Genomic DNA, 22854 nt, shown 5'->3' with positions numbered 1-22854 from the left:
GCTGTTGCATCGACTTCCTTATGTGTTTATATATAGACTGAAAATCACACACGACACCCATATCACACTTGACACATGATCTACTTGCAAGAATAATTACAGTTTTCCTACTTAGACGTGGTAGTCTAATCCCTATAATTTCTATTATTTTCAGGAGAAGAGTAGTTCTATGAGCGATGCGGGATGAGGCGCTGACCAAGACTTAATCTATTTGTTCCCTGGCGGTTCTGCTTTCTTTCAGATTGAGATTTTTGTTTTGAGTCTCACAATGTGAAAACTCTGATGTTGGATTTTATTATTATTGAAGTAGAAATAAATGGTGTGGTTTGCTTTTACCTTTCTGTATCGTTCTGAAATGCTTAACCCGGGAATTATTAGTTGTTTCCGCTTAAAAAAAAAATCCTTAAAAATTTGGGTTAAATTTCAGGGCGTTACAGTCAATCCCCATGTGCAGACCCGGTTCTTTGCCTGGGTCATTTGGTGTAAGCTGGACCCAGTCCTGCTCTACATCATTCTCCTCTGGTTGGGAAAAAGTCTGCTCTGATGACTTGTTGTCTCCACAGTAAGCAATTAGATCAGACATAGTAGATATAGAAGAATGGTGCCAATCTTCGGGCAGTTCAAGGAGGTAAGACCGATCAAATAGGCCCGCGAGCCGGGGAAACCCGGTCTCCTTGGTGGGAAGAAGAGCTATCTTATGACCCTTAAAGATAAATATGTACGTGTTCCTACGGCCATCATGGATGGTCTTAAGGTTAAACTGCCAAGGACGCCCCAAAAGGATGTGACACGTACTCATAGGGGCCACATCATACCACACTTCATCGTGGTAATGCTCCCCCATGGAAAACCGAACTAGACAACGCAGGGTGATAGGTACCTCGTTTCCTTTCTTGAACCATGCCATCTTATAAGGTTGGGACAATTTTTTCGTTTTTAGGTTCAAGGTGAACACAACACTCTCAGACACCATATTCTCGCACGTCCCGGTATCAATGATAACATCACACGCGTGCCCCTCAGAGTTGCACCGGGTTCTAAAAATATTATTCCGCAACCATTTTGTCGGTGTCGACTCTCAGGATGTGGTCAAATAAAATTTTTCGATGCTGCCATCGAACTCTACGACTTTCATCCCATCATCTCCCTCAACAGGCGACTCACACTCGCTCTCACTATCGGACGCAGACTCAACAATGCCCTCTACTAGATGGGTGTTCTTACTAATGGTGGGACACTTGGACGCAATATGACCTAACTCTTGACACCTAAAACAACGAACGATGGACTTATTGGGCTTACCTTTGGATCGGGTGTGGTACGCGGGTCCAAACTGATCGGGTTTGCTAGGGTCGACTCCAGGGGTCGAGCTCGCTCCCCTGGTTGGGAAACTTGACTTAGGTTGACTGGACTGAACACTACAGGGTGTGCTATGTTCCTGCCTCCTTTTCAATTTCTCCTCCACATTCATGGCGTAACTACTTGCCTGATCTAATGACTCGACTGTGATACAACTGAAGTCGTCAGAAATAGCAAGACGGAGACCAAAAATATACCTCGTGACCTTCTGGCAGGCGGTCTCCTCGATTTGCACTCGTAGGGAAAGACGATGGAACTCAGCAGTGTACTCCGCCACTGTACTGGTGCCTTGACGTAAGGTCAGGTACTCCTTATAGGCTCTCTCAGCGTGATCTGACGACACGAACTTAGACTGCATCAACCTCTGCATTTCTTCCCACGAATGCACGCGCTCTAGTCCCTGTCGCTCTCGCAACTTCTGCAGCTCAACCCACCACGTCTGAGCTAGGCCTCTCAACCGAGTGGAGGCTAGGGAGACGCGACAGTGCTTAGCTATATCGTGGTAGTTAAAGAACTGAACGACATAAGACCAGTCGAAGAATTGCTCTGCATCGAACCGACCTGCGAATTCTGGAAGGTCTAGCTTCACCCCGTACGTGGAGGGGCGCTCTGGTGCTCTCTGCTGACGGGCTTCCACCATGCCTGCGGGGTACTCGCTCCAGAAAGTATCATCATCCCATACTTCTTCATCATCGTGGCTCGGCTCGCTTGGCTGCTGGTGCTGACGTACTCCGACGACGTGTGGTCGGCGATCGGGTCACTCCGGTCCCTGCGGAATCTGCCTCGGTCTGGCTTGCCCGTGGGCGGGAGCCATCTGTGGCCGACGTTGTGGCACCGATATGACAGGAGGGCCTGCTATAGGTGGAAGGACTGGTCGGGTTTCGGGCCCTAGGTGGGTAGGAATGGGATAATATGGGTGTGGGTTATGGGTCGGGTGAGGATAGTGGTGTTGAGTCGGATACAATATTGGGTTTTGGATGGGGGACGGGTTAATGGGTTGGCTCTGATTCGGAAATTGGGTCGGGTTGGTATAATATTGGGTTGATTCGCCCGATTGGATGTGGATCAGGTCTATTCCTAAACTACTTATCGGACCCATATTTGGATAGGTTGGATCGGGGATCGAGTTGTGTGGATAAAAGGCTTGGTTTGAACTCGATCCACGATCCATATGATTATGGGCCTGGTTGTGACCCGACTCAAATTCAAACTGGAGCTCCGTCCGGGTCCGATATGGATTTGGATCGGCATTTGAACGATTTTGGGGTTGAAACATAACGGGTTGGGTCTGGTTCGGGGCGAACCGCAAGCCAAACCCAACTGGGTTGGTCAGGTAAGGTGGTTCGAGACTCAGACTCGCCCCTGGGGACCCAAAGGATGGCCCACGGGACCCGGGTCCGAGCCCAAATAATCTCGGATCCTGGCTGGACCCGGTCGGATTCGGTCTAACCCACGGGGGATGATCCCCTGTTGCTTACTGGTGGGCTGCGACCGAGCCCCCGTACACAGGAGCCGGGAGGGTCGACAGGACCGTGCCGGCCTGGGCTGGCGCAGGCGTGCCTGCGGCCCGACCCTGCGTCACGCCCGAGCCCTGCAGATCACGTCTGGCCTGCGGCCCCTGGGGCGTGGTTCGGTACCCAACCTGCGCACCCAGGCTCACGGCGGAAGGGTCTCCCATGGGCCCGGGGGTTGGTTGGACAGCCACTACCCTCCCCCCCCCCCGACTGGTAGTCGGGCTCTGGTTCATGAACGGTACCTCTGACTGGGGTGCCTCGCGATTGGCAGTCCGACTCAAATCCCCCCCGAAGTCCCCAGGCTGCACGGTAAATGGGGTCGGTTCAATTGGCTTGGGTCGTTCACTGCTATGTTGATGAGATCAACTACGCCGTATCCCATCGTTGTACCCATTTTCTGGGTTGTCGTAGGGTGCGGTTCCGCTGGCGATTCTAGGGCAACGAGTCGGCCCTTGATCCCGTTCAGCCATTTCGATACCCCTGCAACCTCTTTACTCATGCGCAACATGTTTTCTTGCAGTTTTGTCATCATTTCCATCATGCACATCATTGGATCCCCGATATCGATCTCCTCCCGTTCATCGCCACTTGCCGGATCGGTCCTCGCTTCACGAGACATCACGCTGATGAAGGTGGACGCCAGGGCTCTGATACCACTTTGATACAGCGAGAGGGGGAAAACAACTAACCTCGTGGATGCCGACACTGAAGGTTGAGTTGCAATGAAGGGATCAACACTGGGCTGCTAACGGGCTGCTGTTGGCTGCTTCTTCAATGTATAGTCGGGCAGCAAGCAATAACACAGAATCGACGTGAAACCAAGAAAGGCTCAGAACGATGGGTCCGAACAACACTTTATTTGATGATTGACAATGCTTACAATTAAAGAAATGAAGAAGACAAAACTCAAACAGAAAGTGGCTGGACTGCAGGGAATAAACGAATTAAAAAAAACATCAGAGAAAGGCAATTGAGCAAAACAGAAAGGAAAAACCCAAAAGTTGTGGTAGAGTCAATAATTTTTGTGTAGCCGCACACAACCCTAGGATGATCTTTTAAAGGCTTCAGCTGGATCCGGGTCTCGGGTCCGGCCCGGACCCGAGACCACTTTTGTGTGCTGCTGGATCTGGGTTGTCTGGGCCTGCGTTCCTCGTACTTGTCAGGAGTGCTCCATTCTGGTGCCTTGGTACCACCATCCGGATCGGATCCACCACCTGGATCCGATCGTCAATCCCCATGTGCAGACCCGGTTCTTTGCCTAGGTCATTTGGTGTAAGCTGGACCCAGTCCTGCTCTGCATCAGAAACCCCCATCAGTCTGGCCAAAAAAAATAAATCTATAGCCTCCAAGCCCACAACAGAGACATGGCAAAGAGAGAGTAAGGGCCCAAAGACAAGGCAAAGAGAGAGTAAGGGCCCAAAGACAAGGCAAAGAGAGAGTAAGGGCCTCGCTTCAACGAGAGAGAGAGAGAGAGAGAGAGAGAGAGAGAGAGAGAGAGAGAGAGAGAGAGAGAGAGAGAGAGAGAGAGAGAGAGAGAGAGAGAGAGAGAGAGAGCACCAATCTAAGGGATTCCGGTGAGCCAAAACTGGTAGGGTGGTAGCAGTCCGGCATTCTCTCTGATGAAAAAACCAGCTCTCATGGCAGGATCATTGCACAGATGGCTGGGGGATAAAACCTTTTTCCCTCTTTTTTTGATAGACAAGAAACCCTCATTTTAGTTTTGGTAAATGATAAAAAAGAAAAAAGGAGGGTAATATTGTAATTTGATCACGGTTAACAATATGGTAAACTTCTGTTGAAATAGGTGGATATTTGAGAATTATTTTACTAACCAGGCAGTCAAAAGATAGACATGTTTTGTAATTATGCTATAAGTATGGAGGGTTTTGTAATTTTTTCTTTTTTATTTGTTATCTTTCTGCTTTATCATTGTGGTCATTTGTATCAATATTGCCCTAGAGGTAAACTAAGATTTTATTTGCAAGAAATTCTTGAGGATACTGCCTATTCGTTCACCTGTGTGGCTGTGTCTACTAGGTCAACCAGGTCTTTGCCTAATTCATGGGAGTGAGTCCATGCTAGCCTAGGTAATTGTTGTGCTGGGGTCACTTAGCCTAAGCTGAGAGCCCTTGTGCACTTAGCTACACAGCAGGAATTTTTAGTTAGATGTTTGTTTCAGATTGTATCCAGATTGGTTGTGGCACTTTTCAGTGTCTAGTTTAGTTTGCATGCCTTTGTGTATCTATTTGACTTGAAAATTTAATTTCACTTTTATAGATCACAGCATTCCACATTATAATGAAGAAGATTGGGCTGCTAGGGCGAGAGCATGGGCTGCAGCTAAAGTTGCTATGGAAAATCAACACATGCAGCCACACTTTGCCCCTATTGGAAGATCAGAGGAGCACAACCCTGCTTATCATGAGTACCATCAAGCTGTCAAACCTCGTGGTGCAGATATGCAGCAATCTCCGATGCCTCCTCCAAACCCTCAACCTTTTCCAGTTTTGCTTGCTGACCACAAAGCTAATCAATTTCAACACTCTACATCTTTTGGTTCTGAAACCTCGTCTTATCATGAGGGACATGCACCTTATACTGCAAATGATGGGACTTTTGCTGCAGATGCAAAATTGGTATCTGCAGCTTCTGAAGGAAGTATTTTTTCAAGCTCATCAGTTTATCAACAGGAAATACCTTCTAGTTATTCTTCTGCTCCAGGTAGGACTTCGTTTTGCATTTTCTTGAAAATCTTTTTGCTAAAGATATTTCTGAATAAATCAAGAGGAAGTATCTTGTCATTTGTTTTCCAAGTAGTTTTTCTTAAAGCCATTCATGGGTTTTGTGATGGCTTCAATATGCTAAATCTTGGTTTATGAAAATCTTGTTGCACTATATCTTAATTAATGTTACATTATGATAGTCTATTGTTGGCCTCAACCTGTTGATAAAGGGTACGTTGTGAGCAAAAATTCTGCATGTCCTTTTCTCTCACTGTTACATGTCTGCATAAGGTTTTTGTCTTGTTCCTTGTTTGCTGGTTTCTTTTCTTCAATTCATGCTTTTGCATATTCTGTTAGCCATTCTAAGAACTGAAAGGGTAGTTGCTACCACTGACTGACTGCATTAATTTATGGGATTATTAGTATGGTGTAAATGTTACCACTAAATGATTTGATTTAGTTTAGCATGATAATTCGTTACATATTATCTTCGTGATTTTTTTGGTTCATATCATATATCTTTGAGAGTTTTATTCTGCTAATTTTATGGTTCATTCTTTGCCTTTCTGCACATGATGATTATTTTGTACTTGCTCCTGCTCAGTCATGCTCTATGGTACTGCTTAGTGTATACTGGATTTTGCTGTTGATTATCTCTCTTACAGGATTCTGGAAAACGTGGTTAGTTCCTTGGTCCACTTTAGGCATTTTTTTTAGGTTTCACCTCTTTCTTATTTCTTTTTTATATTGCAAATGTTTAAAGAATTAACTTGATTTTGAATCATTACGATTTATGAATTGTTAGATGTTTGAATTTTGAACCTTTTGAATGAGCAAATTCATTCATATTAAAGACAGATTTGTTATTTCTTTTACTATCATTTATTGCCATTTAATTCTCATTCTTTCATTTTAGTGCTTTAAGTTCGTTTTGCATTTGAAAGGTGTCATATTACTGAGTACTCAATGAGGCATTTTCACATAATCAAAGAAACTGGTTCAAATAGTGTCATGGCTGTAGAGGAAATTGTTTCAATAATCTTCATGTTCATGCAAGGTGCCACTAGTAGAGATCTGTCAGAAATGACTGTAAGGAAGTTCAATCCAAACTTCAGTCTTGTCCAGTTCCTGACTTCAGGCAGATCTTGCATGTGGAGTTTCAATGATGAGGCATTTATTTCAATAGCTCCTATGTTTCCAAGTGATGTTTTTGGCACTCATGAAGATGGTGGAATATGGAGTCGTGCAATATTTGTAGTCATGAAGATGGTAGACTTGTCGTGTCACACACAAAAGATTCTTGGAGTCTGTCTGTGGAGGTTGTTAAACACAATTTGGAGCTTTTCTCAGGTCTGAAACATTCCCAATCACAAAAATTGATATGAGCTCTGTGGCTGTGAGAACTGCAATCTGTCCAAATGTAGTGGGTGTATGGAAAAGAAACCAGTGTTCTTATTTGATAAGAGTCATCCTATGAAATGGTATGAGGTGCTGATGCCTTTCATAAACACTGAGGCTGTTGATTCTATTGTCTGCAATGAAGTCAGAACTCAATATAGATCTGTTTTTTGTGAGAAATGTCCCCTGGGAGCTTATGGCCTCATTTACTAGCCTATCACTTGATATGGTGAAAAAGTTCTGAATTTTTATTTTTAAGATTTTAGTATTTAGACATGTGGTCTGGGAGGTTATGGTCTCATACTCATCATACTAACAAAATTTGAGACGTTGAAAGCGGCTGAGGGCAGTCTATGTTCTTTCTGCTAGTAAGTTTATTCTGTAATGTCAGTAAACTGTATGTAACTGTTCATGTTTGACTTATTTAAAATTTTCAAATATAACTTGAAATTGGTCATATCTGTTCTGTTCCTTCCAAATTGGCTAGGTCAGTCTGGTACCTTGTGGAGTTAACGAACCTATATCAATTTCAGAGGTGTCTCTAAGGGCTACTCCAAGTGAATCTGCCTTTTGAAATTTTAGATATTTACACACATGTAAATGTCAGAAATTTTCAAGTGAAAAACTCCAAGAAATAGAATGCTGATAATTTTATCCTATTTGATGAGTTATCTGGTAGACCTGTTTAACATGTGCTTGGGTTAAGAAACAGAAACCCAAAAACTGAAGCAAAAGAGAGACTGTTTGGCATGTTGGAAATTACAGGTATGCTGACATATGCAATGATATGCTTCTTGGTTTATTCAAACTGTTTCCAGTTAGTTGTCTATTTTGACATTGATGTTGGTGTCATCTTGAAGAAGGTTTGCTTGAAAGAATGGTGTAATGGGATTTTCTTAGTTGGTGATTCGGGGACTATAAGTGTTGCCCATGGCATTTGTATTTTTTTTGACTTTTCCCTCCAGTAACAGGTAACAATGAAGCTGGACCACATCAATCATCACTTCCACTCCCCATGTCCACTGCCAATGGTGGCGATTTTTTTTCACAATCAATACCACCTGTAGCTGCTGGGCCACCTTCCACAGAATCTCCTAGCTATATGTATGGGCATGAGTCTGCTGAACCTGTCAGGGAAGCCAGTGATCAGCCTTTAGATTTTGAACGCTCATCTGTTCATGAGCATGAGCACCAACGTCAATTTAGTTATGGGCAGAATGCACCAGCAGGGTTGGTAGGAGGCTCTGACCAGAATGCACCTGTAGCTGCAATTCACACTTGGACAGCTCCAGTTGCTGCAGGACTTGTCTTCCCTCCAGTCCCTGCAGTTCCTCCAGGTCCACAGGTGATAATTTATCCCCCCCCCCCCCTCTCTCTCTCTATGTATATATATATTTATTTTTGCTACAATCGATTGTAGGTACAATCGACTTGGTATCTCATTATGCCAGTTGTTTTGACTCAATCTAACCTCATGGATGTTTTCAGCATGATTGATTTGCTAGGGATTGAACCTTGGATTGTATTTTTCAATGAAAAATACTTCTTTTTAATCAAATTTGATGCATTCAAATGTTGTTGAATTTTCAATCGCTAAAAAAACCAGCTGTGGTGCTGGAATCTGGTGATCCAAATGCTGATCCCTGTAAATAGACCTTGTAGATCACATCTATGGGGTCAGATTTACTAAAGAAAACAAAACAAAATAAAAAAAGAGATTTGCTAAGTTATTTGTACCATAGTCATCAATCTAGTTCTTGGGGATTTTGTAATGAAGTATGTGGAAATACAAAACAAGAGCCTCCAAGGGCTTACAAGGACATAAACAGAAAGTGCACAAGTCCACTAAGGGACAAAACAAAGAGCCAACATAGGCAATACAAACAGCCACTATGGGCAATACAATGCACTAATGCACAAGAGCAAGAACAACAATTAAAAATAATAATATTGTATTCATAATAAAACTCACAATGGAGTTAGAATGCTTAAAAGAGCATTACACAATACTAGAGGGAACCAGCCCCAATGGCTATAAATATTGCCATTGGGACCAGACGAACGGCTAGTTGGACTAGCCCGACAGCTATAACACTGAATTAATCCCCATCTCCCCCTAGGCTAACATTCTCTACAGGGTCTCTGCCCACATGGAAGCGGGGCAGATATAGAAGAGAAGGTAGCTTGCTTACCAAGCTTTCGACCGGGCCTAAAAATGTATATATAGTGTTTTATGTTTGCTACAATCGATTGTAAATAAAATCGACTTAGCAATCCCCGCCTTTTTTATTTATTTATTTGCCATGTCTAACAATGTAGATGTGATCTACATGTTTCTTTTAGTGGCAGACCGGCTTTTGGATTACCGGAATCTGAACTGTATGTAGTTTTTCTGGCAATCCGAAAAACAACGGCTATGAATTGCATCAATTGTTCCAGTTTCTCAAAAGAACATGTTTTTTTGTTAAAAAACATGATCCAAGGTTCTATTCCCACTAAATCGACCATGCTGAACATGTCTATGAGGTTAGATTAAGTCAAAACAACTTGCGTCATGACACTCCAACTAGATTGTAGTTACAATCAACTGTAGCATATATATGTATATAAGTCCCAATCTCTTGGAAGTGCAATCACTTCCAAGTGACCGAAGCGTATGTTTTTAACCAATCAAATTTAACCATTATTTTAATTATTTAATTTTCATAATATGCATTTAACCCTCTCCTCCCTTCCTTTTTTTGTTTCTAATGTAACTGCTGAAGTCTTTCTTTTTTCATTTATGATATCATCATCATAAATTCTATTTAACACCTCTCCCTCTCTTCCCTTGAACTTGACGCAGCCCCACATTTGTCTCTCCCTCTTTCTCCATAAAGCATGCCAATCTCTCTCTCTCTCTCTCTCTCTCCCTCACAACTCGAGTCTGTCTCTCCCTCTTCCCCATGCAGCCCCCACTACTCTCTCTCTCTCTCTCTCTCTGACTTAGTGGTCAGCAACGCATCCCAAAATGACTGTTATTTAAGTAATCTCTCTCTCTCTCTGACTTAATGGTCAAATCCCAAAATGAAGTGGGTTAGGACCTTAGGGACGTGATTTGGTGTGCATGAAATTAATAAGGCACCAGACTTTCATGTATCATTCACAAAGTAGGGACGATCATATAAACACCTCTTAATAGTTACGTAATATCATGTAAGCTCAAATGGGAACTAAGTATAAACCATTCTATCACATCCATATAAGCTCCCGTGCATGTGCACGGGTTTTATGTATATATGTATTTGGTTTATGTATGCATGTACGCATATGTATGTTTATTTATTTGATGGCATCTAATATGCTTCTTTTTTCACTTGGACAGTTTGAGAATTCTTTTGTGCCTCCTCAGGCACTTCCTGGGCATCATGCACCAGTGTTTGGGGCATTTTCTGGACCTAATTTTCATCCTACCATTCCTCCTATCACTACAGCGTTTAGTTTAAGTCCTGTAGCTCCTTTGCACATGGCACCTGCCTTTCCTGGTGATGTGAATGGAGCTTTTGGTATTTCAGAACGTCCCAAGAAGGTACTATACTGATGTCCTTGTCACGGATACAATAAAATGAATAAATGTTAATCCTATTTTGGTGTTTCCTATCTTTCCTCTGACATTGGTGATGTGCAGGCTTCCGTACCCAGTTGGCTTCGCGAGGAAATAATGAAGAAAAAAGCTGCTGTCATATCTGGTTCTGTTCATGACCAGTTGCTTGAACTGCCTGTTCATTCTAGTGATGCTGATGGTGCCAATAAAGTCTTCAGAAATATTGATCAAGTTGACAGCAAAAGTATTGATTCTGCAAGGTCAACCGAAGATGAAGAAGATGAGGTAAGCATTTTTTTCTCAAAAATATCAAGCATGACGTATGCTGAACCATCTGATTTACAGCCTTTTCCTTGCCTTGTTCACCATGCAGGAATTTCTATTCATTTCTTAACTTTTCTTCGACTTGGTTTATGTTCTTGCTTGAGTAGGTTAAAGTCCTATTTAGTTCATGTAAAAAAAGTGAAATGACAAGAGTCAGCAAACTCAGGTACCTCAATAACTGAGTCTCTGCTAGGTTGTCACTCGTGGGTTTTTCCTCAATGGTGGTATGAGACCTGCCTTTTGGATTTGAATAATTGAAGTGTTAGTTATGAGCCTATGGCCATGTCAACATGTGGGAGAAAAAGTGGGAAAGATGGAAGTGTTAGATCGTTACCATGACAGCATGTTGCCACAACAGTTGTTACCTGTCTTGATTTGTAATGTATTGTGCATGTGATGAATTTTGGCTGACTGATTAGTAGGTGCTCTGGAGCAATTTTGGTGCTATTCTTAGCAACAATGAGAACATTTATTCTTGGTTTTCCATATGGAAACACAAGCCTTTTAATCTAATCTAAGGTAGTCTAAGATAGCTCCATTAGTCGAGATCCTTAGTCTATTTAAGGTCGTCTGTCGAGTAAAGTGTAGCTGCAGCAAGGCAAAAAGAAAAATTCCCACACACGCTACATAGAGCCACCACTTTTTGACTTGATCCTTCAAGTTATACTGGTTGAGGATGCAGACATTAAGGCATATAGTGTTTTGGATACAAAAGTAACAAAAATGGTGTTTCTGTAACGACCCCAACTCATACCCATTAAAAAGTGATTTTTTTTAAAACATTTTTAGAGACTCGGGGCCTTTATAGTCATAATACATCCACAACTACAAGGTATCTTACATTATCATCAACGAAACCAAATCAACTTCATTAATTAAAAGCATAGAGTCTGAGAACAGTATGCAAATGTATAAATAAATCAAAAAGTGGAGCCACTCTATCCCTAAGTAAATCTGTTAAGCAGTCATGTAGCTTTCGTAGCTCCTCGTAGTAGCAGATCCTCTCACTCGATCTCAGAGGCTGTGAAAAACATATAAATAAGGGTGTCAGGATCATAGATCCTGCATACGAGTCTCTCTAATGAATCAAATAAGTAAAAAGAACATAAATAAGGTTCATGTAACATTTTAAAATGATACAATTACAACAAATTCATTATTTAATTAACCATTCATGCAATAGAGAATAATTATTAAACAATAAAGAACAACTATTAAGAAATATGAAACATTTATTAAACAATAGAGAATATTTATCATGCATTAGAGAATTATTATCATGCATTAGGAAAAAATTATCATGCAACCATTAATATAACATAAGAGTACATGTAAATATGCATGATCTAATGTATAACAGGAATATGCATGATATCAATGCATATGCATGAGTACATTATTATCTTTTATCAGAGTTTTCTTTTATATGCATGTCTCTATTAAATGCACACAAATTTAGTCTCTCTATTTTGTTACCATAACTCACGGATACTCAAAACGGGTACAACAATTCTCGAAGTTAATTTAAGTTTCCAGTTGTAGCTTAACACACAATTTGTATTTTATTTCTGGATTCCATACTTAGCCCTCGACCGATATCAGGAATCAACACTATCTATCGAAACATTAGAAATCAACATCTAATGTTGAGACACTAGAGAAATCAACAACCACTGATGCCACTTTCTTGGTATACCAATAACAACAGTTGTGTCTACATACCATCCCTGGGCAAAGTGGCAGAATCTCCCTAAAACCGTGGTCGGAAGGTAAACCACCTAGTTGGGTTCAGGGACACAAACGTACACGAAGTTTTAGTATCCTCATAGTTGTCTAAAACCGCAGCCCAGGATTCCCACACTAAAGAAGGGACATCCAAGAAAAATGTGAATTAAATTGTTCTCTTCTTTTTATCTTTTTATTAAAAGAATAATTTAATTCAATTCTTTATTTTGCAATTCAACATGCAAAACACCACAACATGCGTTTCGCATATCAACATACGAAACTCATCACGAGACCACAACCCATGAGACAGTGCAATTAGTTCAATAATCATTAAGTTGATTTTTTTGATGCATAAGAAAAACTAAACATGCAACAACACCTGCTCACGACCCACACAGCCTATGGTGATCCACTTTAGATCTCCGATGCATCTAATGCAAAAGCCATAATGTGCATGTCACTTATGCATTCATTTAACATGCTAAACAAGAATGTACATTGAATAACAATTTTCATATGCATGTGTTCACATGTTTATGCAAAATACATGTTTCTTTTCATGAATCATCTCATGCTTAATATGCGAACATTCATGCAAATATGTATATGCAGAACAACATAAATTTCAGGATTTGCACGTACCCACTACATGCATATGTAAGTAACATTGCCTTAAAAATATCATTACCATGCATCATCAATAATTCTTTTTAGCCTCTTCGGTGCGTCGGGGTACAATTCACATACCCACCGAGTCTAACCCATGATGCCCGCACGCGGGACAACATTGGTAGGCGCCGAAACAAACTTTATTAATTCCATGAAAGCATGTATAACAATATGGAAATAGCCATGCACATTCTGTATAAGTGCTGCATCTAAAGCATGTATAATCTCATTTTTCTGCATGCATAAAACCCAAACTTTTAACATGTACAAATTTGGAATTAACATGGGCCTTTTACATGTGAAGAAATCTGCCATAACTACATGTATTTGTCATGCTAAATCTAATTCCACTTAAATCATTCAACACTTATGATTTTAGTCTAAATCATAGCAATCAATATGCAATGTTGAGCAAGTAAATCTGAAAGTGCATGTAAATCTATACATGTAATCAAAACTGGGCATACACGTAAATCTGCATATATCACATACTTTCATATATCTAAGTTTTTTTTATAGCAATATGGCCAACTAGACCCAGTCGACCCAATCGACTGGGACTCAGGGCTCTGAGTCGGCTGGGTCAAAACTGATCACCTGCCCAGTCGATTAGAATCGGCTAGGTCTTTTATAATAAAAAAAAAAGAAATTTAAATATATAATTGCCTCTTTTTTTTTATTAACTCTGATCAGAACTGAGCCCAACCGACCCAGTTGGCTAGGGCTTAGATTCTTCCCTGACAGAGCCCAGCCGACCCAGTTGGCTCGCTCTAATCTTGTGTAACGCCCCAAAATTTTAACCCATTTTTTTTTTAAACAGCGGAAACAACAAATACTATGGGGTTAACCATTCCAGAACATTACACTGGAGAGCAAACCAAATCATTTATTTCATTTTATTTCAAATGAATAATAACATCAGAGTTTAATGACATGATCTAATAAATAAAAAAAACAAAATATATCGGGAACAGTAAATCCAAAGTCTTGATCGAAGCCTCATCCCGCAGTCGCCCATAACTCTATTCTTCACCTGAAAAATAGTAAATTTATAAGAATTAGACTACAACTATGTAAATAGGAATTTCTGTATTTTTTTTTGTTGCAGGTATATCATGTGTTAAACATGTGTTGTGGGTGTCATGTGTGATTTTCAGCATATACAAGATTAAATAAAGAAACTACACAACAACAATAGCATGCATATCATTTAATCTAACAACCACAACATTAGCATGGATAACATTTAGCTACACATCAACATGATTCAAATATCTCACGTGTTACAATTTCTAAAGCATGCTAAAAGTACAAAACTATATTCTGAAAGAGTTATGAAGCTATAAATCTAGCAATTTACTCAGTGTGATACCTAAAATGTTCTAATTAATGTTTATCTTTATTTATCCCGCGGGTACACGCGGGTCAAATCACCCGTAATGGAAGAGAACATTCAGGAGTTTATTATTCATGGGTGTGTTATTAACCCAAACGTTTTAACCGAAACTGTAAATCCTAAGGGAGCGGTCAGTGACCGAGAGAACCTCCCAAAGGCCAAAACCAAAACAGGATGCATTCCTAACTTCTGCAGAAGAACAAATAGCTACCACCTAGGACATATTGGTAGTCCTGATCCCCCAACTTCGAGGACTGGGGACCAACGAGTCACTTTAGCTCGAAACAATTAAACACATGTCCCCGGAGTTTTGTACCACCTACCATTTCCAAGGTAAGCCCGAATCTGAGTGGGTTAATCTTTTTATTTAATTATTTTCCCAAAGCAAAGGGGCATTTCCCCAACTACCTCCTACTACCATAGTAGTAAGTTCCTAACCTTAGTCATTTTACCAAGGTATAAACATCCCAATTTTTTTTGTCATATTGATTGCACAAACCCACTCAGAGTGCTCCGATACCTTTAAACCAGTCAAACACACAATCCCCGGTTCCCTTAAACCAGTCGGGCACTCAACATTTAAGATTAAGTTTTCACCAATTTTTATTGTCATAGCACACAAGCTAACAGTCCAAGTACCCGCATCGGGTATTCAACCCATATTGCCCATTAGGCAAGTTCTCCCAAACGACACTAGTTGTAGTTCATTCAATCCATTTCGTGTTTTGTTCTAGTATAATATGCAGAGTCCCTTTAAGATGATTGAGCATGGTACATATACAAAAATGGCTAATGAAGTACTACAGAAACAACCCACACAGCCTAACTAGAGCCTGCCAATTCTGAACCCAACATGTGCAAGAAATACGTCTTCACCTGTTCCTCCAACAGGTAAGAACACAGTCCAACTACAGTAGTTGGACCTGACAGTGGATTACCAATTATGTAACATTTGTTTACGGATATAAAAAGGAAACGGTTGTCGTTGTACACAAATCATAAAATCAAGTTAATTTAAAAAGGTAAGACTCGATTATACCATTCAATCTAAGTATGAAACCATAACTAACATATACATCAAGACTTTCTAGGAAACTGTATGGATACTGTGAAAATTCCTAATTTACATCAATGATGCTCAGTTCAGTGTGTAAAGCAATCCTGGTGTCAACTAGTGAAGATAACAGTTATCATTCTGAAACTTAACATTAAACAAAATTTAACCACAGGCATGGATGATCAGCACAACCCGATATAGTGTGCATAGCGTAAACAATTCACAGTACATATCTGCTCAACTCACGACCCGTCTAGCAGAAAATAATCAGGCACGTCTATGAGGCGAGATCCCTGAGAAACGACCAGACAGGGATATCCCATGTGGTTACTAGCTCAGGCACCTGCCGCAAGTGGACAAACCCGTACCCATGGTATGCATAGAACAAAAGAAAAGGATTTACAACATTATTAACAACGTATTCACCCACAAACAACAATCAGCAAAAGAAATCATAACCACCAAAAATCAGTTAAGAGTGAGCTATCATATACTGCAAGAATCTTTGAAGGCACATATCCATCTACCACTAATGGGGCAGCAACACCTACCCAATAATCATTAACACCCTGATAAATAAAAGGATTTCAGAGCCACTAAATCGGGGTAAATACTGAAGCTACAACGCGTAACTAAAATTTTCAGATTCCTTGTAATGATTTAAATTTAATAAGAAACTAAAACTGATCTTTCAAGAAATCATTTAAATAACCTAACATATGAACATGCATGACTAGCTATATGAAGAAGCGATGCGACTTAAAAGAAAATCTAGCAGAGCAAATCGGCTAACACCCAGTTTGTCTGAGAATAATGAGCTTCTCAGGGAAATCCATGTAAACACGAGCTCAGAGCCTATGCCCCTATTTGACAATTACAACCCCCCCCCCCACTTTTTTTTTTTTTTATAGAGATCTGAAATCCCCAAGCTCGGATTTTGTAGATGCCGAAACCCCCAACTCACAGATTTGGGGTTTTCGGCAATCGAGAACCCAAAAGAACTCTATGTCGTTCGAGTTAGGGCTTCCTCTGCAACCCACCTCAACATGACTGAACACAGTCAATACCCAAAAGAAAACTTTCAGAAATCCTACCTTTTTTCCGGCAAAGAGGCTGCGGCAACCACGAGGGAAGGTCGCCCGGCCTTGACAGCACCACCACTAGTGGAGAGGTCGGCGTCTCCGGCAAGGGCTTCGAGCAGCAGACTGGAGCTCGGAAATCGATCCGAAGGGTAGAGGGGAGTCGAGGGGGAGTTGAAGACCGAGAGGGAGAGGTACAAAGAGATGAGAGGCAGAGGGAGATGCAAAGGGCGGACGAGGGCGAGACCCCCTTTCCCCCCCTTTTTGAAGAGGAGCGACCCCCTTTTCCCCTGGCGGCTCCACACCGCGCCCCTTTGCCAAAATCGTGTTAGGGTTCATTTAGAACCCTAACCCCGATTTTCCTCTTTATCGCTACCCATAACGCAGCCCGGGTTCGGGTCCGAAACCCACGACCCGCACTCGGGATCCAACCGTGTGTTGGATCCGGGTCTTGCTTAAAAAAAATTGGATCCATAGTTGGATCCAAATCCCTACCTAATTATATATTTTTAGTTTTCTTTTCTATTTACGTGTATATATATATATATATATATATATATAATAGGTTTATATGTATACGAGGTAGCACTTAGGTATGGGTTCTGGATCCGAAACTTGGATCCGTGCCCAAATCCACCCTTATTACGCCTAAAATATTAAAATTCTTAATGGAAAAAAATGTGGTTATTACATCTGGGCCCACTGCCAGTAAAAAAAATTATTTATATTTTCCTCTTTCATACCTTTTTGTTTTTTTTGTTTTTTTAAGCTGCAAGCACCTGGCCCAGCCGACCCAGTCGGCTGGGTCTGTGCCCTGCCGCACCTCACCCAGCCGACTCAGTCGGCTGGGGCCATACTAAGGCAACTGCCCAGCCGACTGAGTTCGGTTGGGCCTGCCAGCAACATAACAAATATATTATTTTTTTCTTTGTTATTTCATTTCATTTTATTTTATTTTTTTCACTTGTAACAGGAACCCTATCCCAGTCGAGCCGACTCAGTCGGTTGGGACTGGACAGCAAGCATGTCCTGTCCCAGCCGAACAGTCGGCTGGGACTAGACAACCAGTCTGTCCTGTCCCGGATAACAGTAACATCAAGTCTGATTTTTTTTTCTTATCTATAAACAAATATATAAAATTTTTTCTGTCATGTTCAGATTCAATTTCAAGAATCGCAGTCCCTTGTTAACCTGTCCGGATCTGTCCACTAGTCCAGTGGACAAATCTGTCCAGAACGAACAATATGGACAGGGGTTCAGATTTGTACAGATCTGCTCATCATCACGATGACCAGATCTGATCAGATCCAAATATATATGTAAATACACACGTTCCCCATATGTATATACATATATACATATATACATATATATAAAATACATGAATATATGCATGTAAACTAAGGAATCAGAAATTCGTATTCTAAGCATGCATACATCGATTTCCACTGATTAAAACGGTGAAACTAAAATAAAATCCATGGTTTTCCAAAAAATATTGCCTAAAGCTTATTTAGGCTCTTTTTCTCATCCGGATCAAAAGAGAACACCCGTACCTTTTGACGTTCGAAAAGTGAGAGAGAGGACTTCCCATTTGGGAGTCTTTCTCTACCCTCTTTCCAATTTTTTTGAATTTCCTTTTTGTTGACTTTTTCAAACCTTTTCTTATTCAAAAAGTAAATTTTTTTCTTTCTAAATTTATCTATTCTAAACCTTTCTTAAACTATTAAGGACTCTTTCAAGGAGTCCTAATTAGTTAGCCAATCTTGAAATTCGGAATTAATTATATTTTAATAATTAATTAATTAATTATTAATTATTTATTACTAATTAAATATCCAAAAGATTTTAGAGGGTACCTTATCCCTTTGGGAGTCTTTTTAACTCTAATTAACTTTAATTCAAACATAAATATTGAATTTAAAACTATATTTTTGTTGGGTATGGATTTTGGATCTGGATCTGAATCCAAGATCCAAATCCATATCAAAAATCCATTTGGATCCTGAGCTGTATCTATTTCTAATTAATATGGGTCTTGGACCGAGTCCAAATCCATATTAATTTGGATCCTATGTATTGGATCTAATCCGATCCAAATCCGGACTCAGCTCTTCGAGGCGGTCTTTTTTTGAAAAATTACGATTTTCGAGCCAACCTTTGCCCAAATTCAGAAAAGTAAAATGCCGTTAGACTCAGAATTCCAAGACGTATCTAATGGTATATACTTCGAATTCTGCATCCAAACTTTGCCTGAATTTAACCTGAATTTTGCTTGAATTTAAAAGTTGAAAATAAGACTTTTTTTTCACATTTCTATTGGCTCATTTAGGCCTTGTCGATGAAACCTGGGCCATGCCCAGACTCAACTAACATATGCCTAGTATTGAGCAATTATCGATTTTTCTTCTATACTTAGCCAAATTTTCGAAGATCTCTAATTTGACTAAGTGTGAAAATACGCGATATTACAGTTTCATTCCCAGATTTTGGATAACCATCAACTTTATACCTGGAGTTTTTTTTTCATGAGTAATGGGGAAACCACTCCCAGGATCAGAGACCTAGTTGCGCTGGCTATGACTGCCATACTTACAGTTGTTGTCCTGACAGTGTAAACTAGTGCCACACCCCTCATCCCCAGGCAGTCGCCTTGCTTCGGCATAAGCACGGGGCATGGTACCCTTACTCTTAATAATGCAATGGGCTGACATCCGTGAGAATGGAACCCTGACCACACGCCTAGCAGCCAAGTTCCCTTGGTACTATGCCAAACCCCTTACATAAAAAGAAACCTTTATATCTGGAGTTGTGTAACCAATATGTGAAGTGGATCTGTTTATGTTTTTTCTTCTTCTATTAAGTGCTATATTTGTTTATTTTCTTCCCTATTCCAAATTATTGTTGGTTTTCAAGTTTTGATATTTTTTGGATTAAGTAGCAATCTCTTAAAATAGGTTATAGGGATTTTAATCGATTAAAATTTATTTAATCAATTATTGGTAAACATTTTAAGATTGTGCTTGTCTGTGTGCGTGCACATGCAAATCTCTTGCTCATGGTGGACCTTTTGTCGTCAATGTAACTTTCTAATGAATAATTTGGTTGTGAATATATCTCAGGTTGATGCAGAAGCAGAACGATCTGCTGCACTCAATCAGGAGATAAAACGTATACTTACTGAAGTTCTTTTGAAGGTTGTATTATACTTGGTTCTGCTTTTTTTTTTCCTTTTTCTCATCTCCTTACTGACATTTTTGTATTGAGCAGGTTACTGATGAACTCTTTGATGAAATTGCAACAAAAGTTATGGACGAAGATGACATTACTGTCGAAGGTGAGCAACATACTTTCTCCTGTTATATGATCAGTCAGTCACTGCAATGTAATATATGCTTTCCTTCTGCATCAACTGAAACCTCTATCATTGTTATTGCATAGTGCCAACAAGCAACAAACTGCCTTCATCAACTCCATCAGCTCCTACACCCAAGACATCTGCTAGAGTTCTAGTTTTAGCAAAACTTAATAATTCTGGTGAGGCAAATGTTGATCAGAAGTCTTCTTCCAGTTCACCTGGTGGAAAATTGCTTGGTCTTGAAAACTATGCATCAGATGATGATGAAGTTGAAAGCTCAGGGCAGAGCACCAGGTCGAATGGCAATGCTACTAATGGAGATGTTAATGCAACCACAGAAGATCCTCATGATAAAATTGAAGAACCTAAAGGAGGACTAACTAATGTAGATGCTCCTGGCAATGCTGCTGTTGTAAACACAGTTTTTCAAGATACATTAAGTAATAAAAATGTAAATGATATGACTAGGAAGGCTTCATCCTTTTCTTCTAACATATTGAAGTCTGAGGATGGAAAGGTTCCTGCTGGTTATGTGGGGCATAGAAGAGAAGAGCAGATTGATGCTGCAGAGAAAAGTAAAACGGATGTTTCACTGGGTACAGAAAATGCATCATTGCATAAGGGAAAAACTGCTGAACATGCTTGCACAAATACAGACTCATTGGCTAATGCAGAAAAAACATGTGTAGATGAAGGCCCAGATTCAAATGAGAGAAAAACATCGAGTAAGAGTGAATATAATACTAGAAAAGGCTCTGTTGTTAGCAGACATGATCGGAAAGAGATGGAAGCTGATAAAAGTAAGAGGGGCCAGCGAGAATCCAATTCTAGTGATGCTGGAAAGGCACGGGAGAACTGGGATATCCAGAAGGAGAAAAACCAGGAAAGAAATGAAATGGATAAGTTGAAAGATAGAGGAACTAAACTGGTAGGAAAATCATGGGATTCTGATTCAAGAAAAAGCTTCAATCATGTCAATGCTAAAGAAGAGGAATTGGGAGACAAGACTAGAAGGGACAATATGAAAGAAGAGAATACTAAAAAAAGAGAACGACCTAGAGAAGAGAAGGAAGACAGATCAAAACACAGAGAGAAAAAGGATTCACACATGAAACATTACTCATCATCAACTTCTGGTAGAGGTAGAAGCAGCAGGGCAGACTCATCAAACAATGAACAAAGTGCTTCAAGTCATGGTTCATCAGATGATGCAAGGCATGGATGCAACGACCTTTCCTCCAGCACTCTACTTCTGTTTATGTTGTACTTCATTACTTTTTTTTTCTTAATATCTTTGAGACGTATTGCAGAAAAATGCACACAAATAAGCACAATTTATCAGCTTCCCGTAGCAGGCCTAGAAAAAGGTATTGATTCTTGCTTGTTATCCTTTTTTTCTTTGTATTTTATCTGCTTTTCCTTCATCTGCATTTGTGCTAGTGAATTCTCAGCACTAATAGGTCCTGCAGTTTCACAATTGATCCATCTGTTGGGACTTGTTTTAGGTTTTTTTCTTATTCTGTCAAAATTGTTAGTTGGCGCCTAGGCACAAGGACCGAAAGGGCCTAGTCAATGCCTAGCTGAGATCCTAAAAAAGAATAAAATAACAAAAATTGCAATAAATTCTGGAAAATAATAGGAAACACATTCAACACTATTTACCAAGCTAAACAACTGAAACACAAATCACATAAATTATTCAACAGAACATAAATCACAATAACTAGCATTCCTAAGCATGAATCACACACACACACACACACACACACACACACACACATATATATATATATGGTGGTTCTGTATCATGATACCGTATGGTGGTACACTCTTATTTGTATGGATCTAGTCACCAAATGATAAATCTAACCATGCAAATGTATTTAGCATGGCTTATTTAATATGTTAGAATATATATATATATATGGTGGTTTTGGATCATGATACCTTATGTAGTACACACTCTTATTTGTATGGATCTAGTCATCAAATGGTAAATCTAACTGTGCAAATGTGTTTAACATGGTTTATTTAATATGTTAGAAGGTTTTATCATGTCTAATACACCACAAGATTCATTTTTAAGATCATGAAAAATCAACGGTTCACAATCCATGAAAATAAGGATGGTTTAGAAATGGTATAAAACATCATATTTGAGTCAACTTTAAAACATGAAAATAGTAAATAGAACATGCTATACATCATCCAAAGATGAGATTTTGTTTTTTGGAGCTTAGATCTATGTAAATCAAGTGTATACCACCATAGAAGCACCCATATATATATATATATATATATATATATATAGAGAGAGAGAGAGAGAGAGAGAGAGAGAGAGAGAGAGAGAGAGAGAGAGAGAGAGGGTAATGGGTAGGTGCCTGACGCTTTTTGTGCCTACCGCATGCCTACCACTAGTGGATTGGAGTTTTCCGGTTGCTTTTCAAAAGTCTGACCCTGCATATGTGTTTTGCATGATCTATTTGCTAGGAAATCACACTTGAATCATGTTTTTTTGAGAAAAAATGATGATTTTTTAAGCATTGAATATTTTTTTAAATTATAGACCATTGATTTTTGAATCTTTAAAAAACCTAACTTCTTGTTGGAATCGGACGATCCAAAAGTCGATTCTCATCAAATCAAGCGTGTAGATCACATCTGTA

The 22854-nt window shown here is 40.0% G+C and overlaps 1 protein-coding gene across 2 annotated transcripts in view; it reads left to right on the top strand.

Moving 5' to 3' along the window:
- The window catches only part of LOC149811658 (uncharacterized), a 109770-nt gene that overhangs the window by 47592 nt on the left and 39324 nt on the right, over nucleotides 1–22854 (top strand). For both annotated transcript variants that reach the window (XM_089993644.1, XM_089993643.1), the window contains 8 exons: nucleotides 5151–5594; nucleotides 7966–8339; nucleotides 10359–10562; nucleotides 10662–10862; nucleotides 19953–20027; nucleotides 20101–20167; nucleotides 20272–21403; nucleotides 21499–21555. In XM_089993644.1, the coding sequence (XP_089849770.1) occupies nucleotides 5151–5594; nucleotides 7966–8339; nucleotides 10359–10562; nucleotides 10662–10862; nucleotides 19953–20027; nucleotides 20101–20167; nucleotides 20272–21403; nucleotides 21499–21555 (2554 nt within the window). The remainder of the gene's footprint in view (nucleotides 1–5150; nucleotides 5595–7965; nucleotides 8340–10358; nucleotides 10563–10661; nucleotides 10863–19952; nucleotides 20028–20100; nucleotides 20168–20271; nucleotides 21404–21498; nucleotides 21556–22854) is intronic.

Source organism: Nuphar pumila, chromosome 17 (genome assembly GCF_984573655.1).
Source record: "Nuphar pumila chromosome 17, dmNupPumi1.hap1.1, whole genome shotgun sequence".
Classification (NCBI taxonomy): domain Eukaryota; kingdom Viridiplantae; phylum Streptophyta; class Magnoliopsida; order Nymphaeales; family Nymphaeaceae; genus Nuphar; species Nuphar pumila.
Note: the sequence above shows the minus strand (reverse complement) of the source record. Positions and strands in the feature narration are given on the sequence as shown.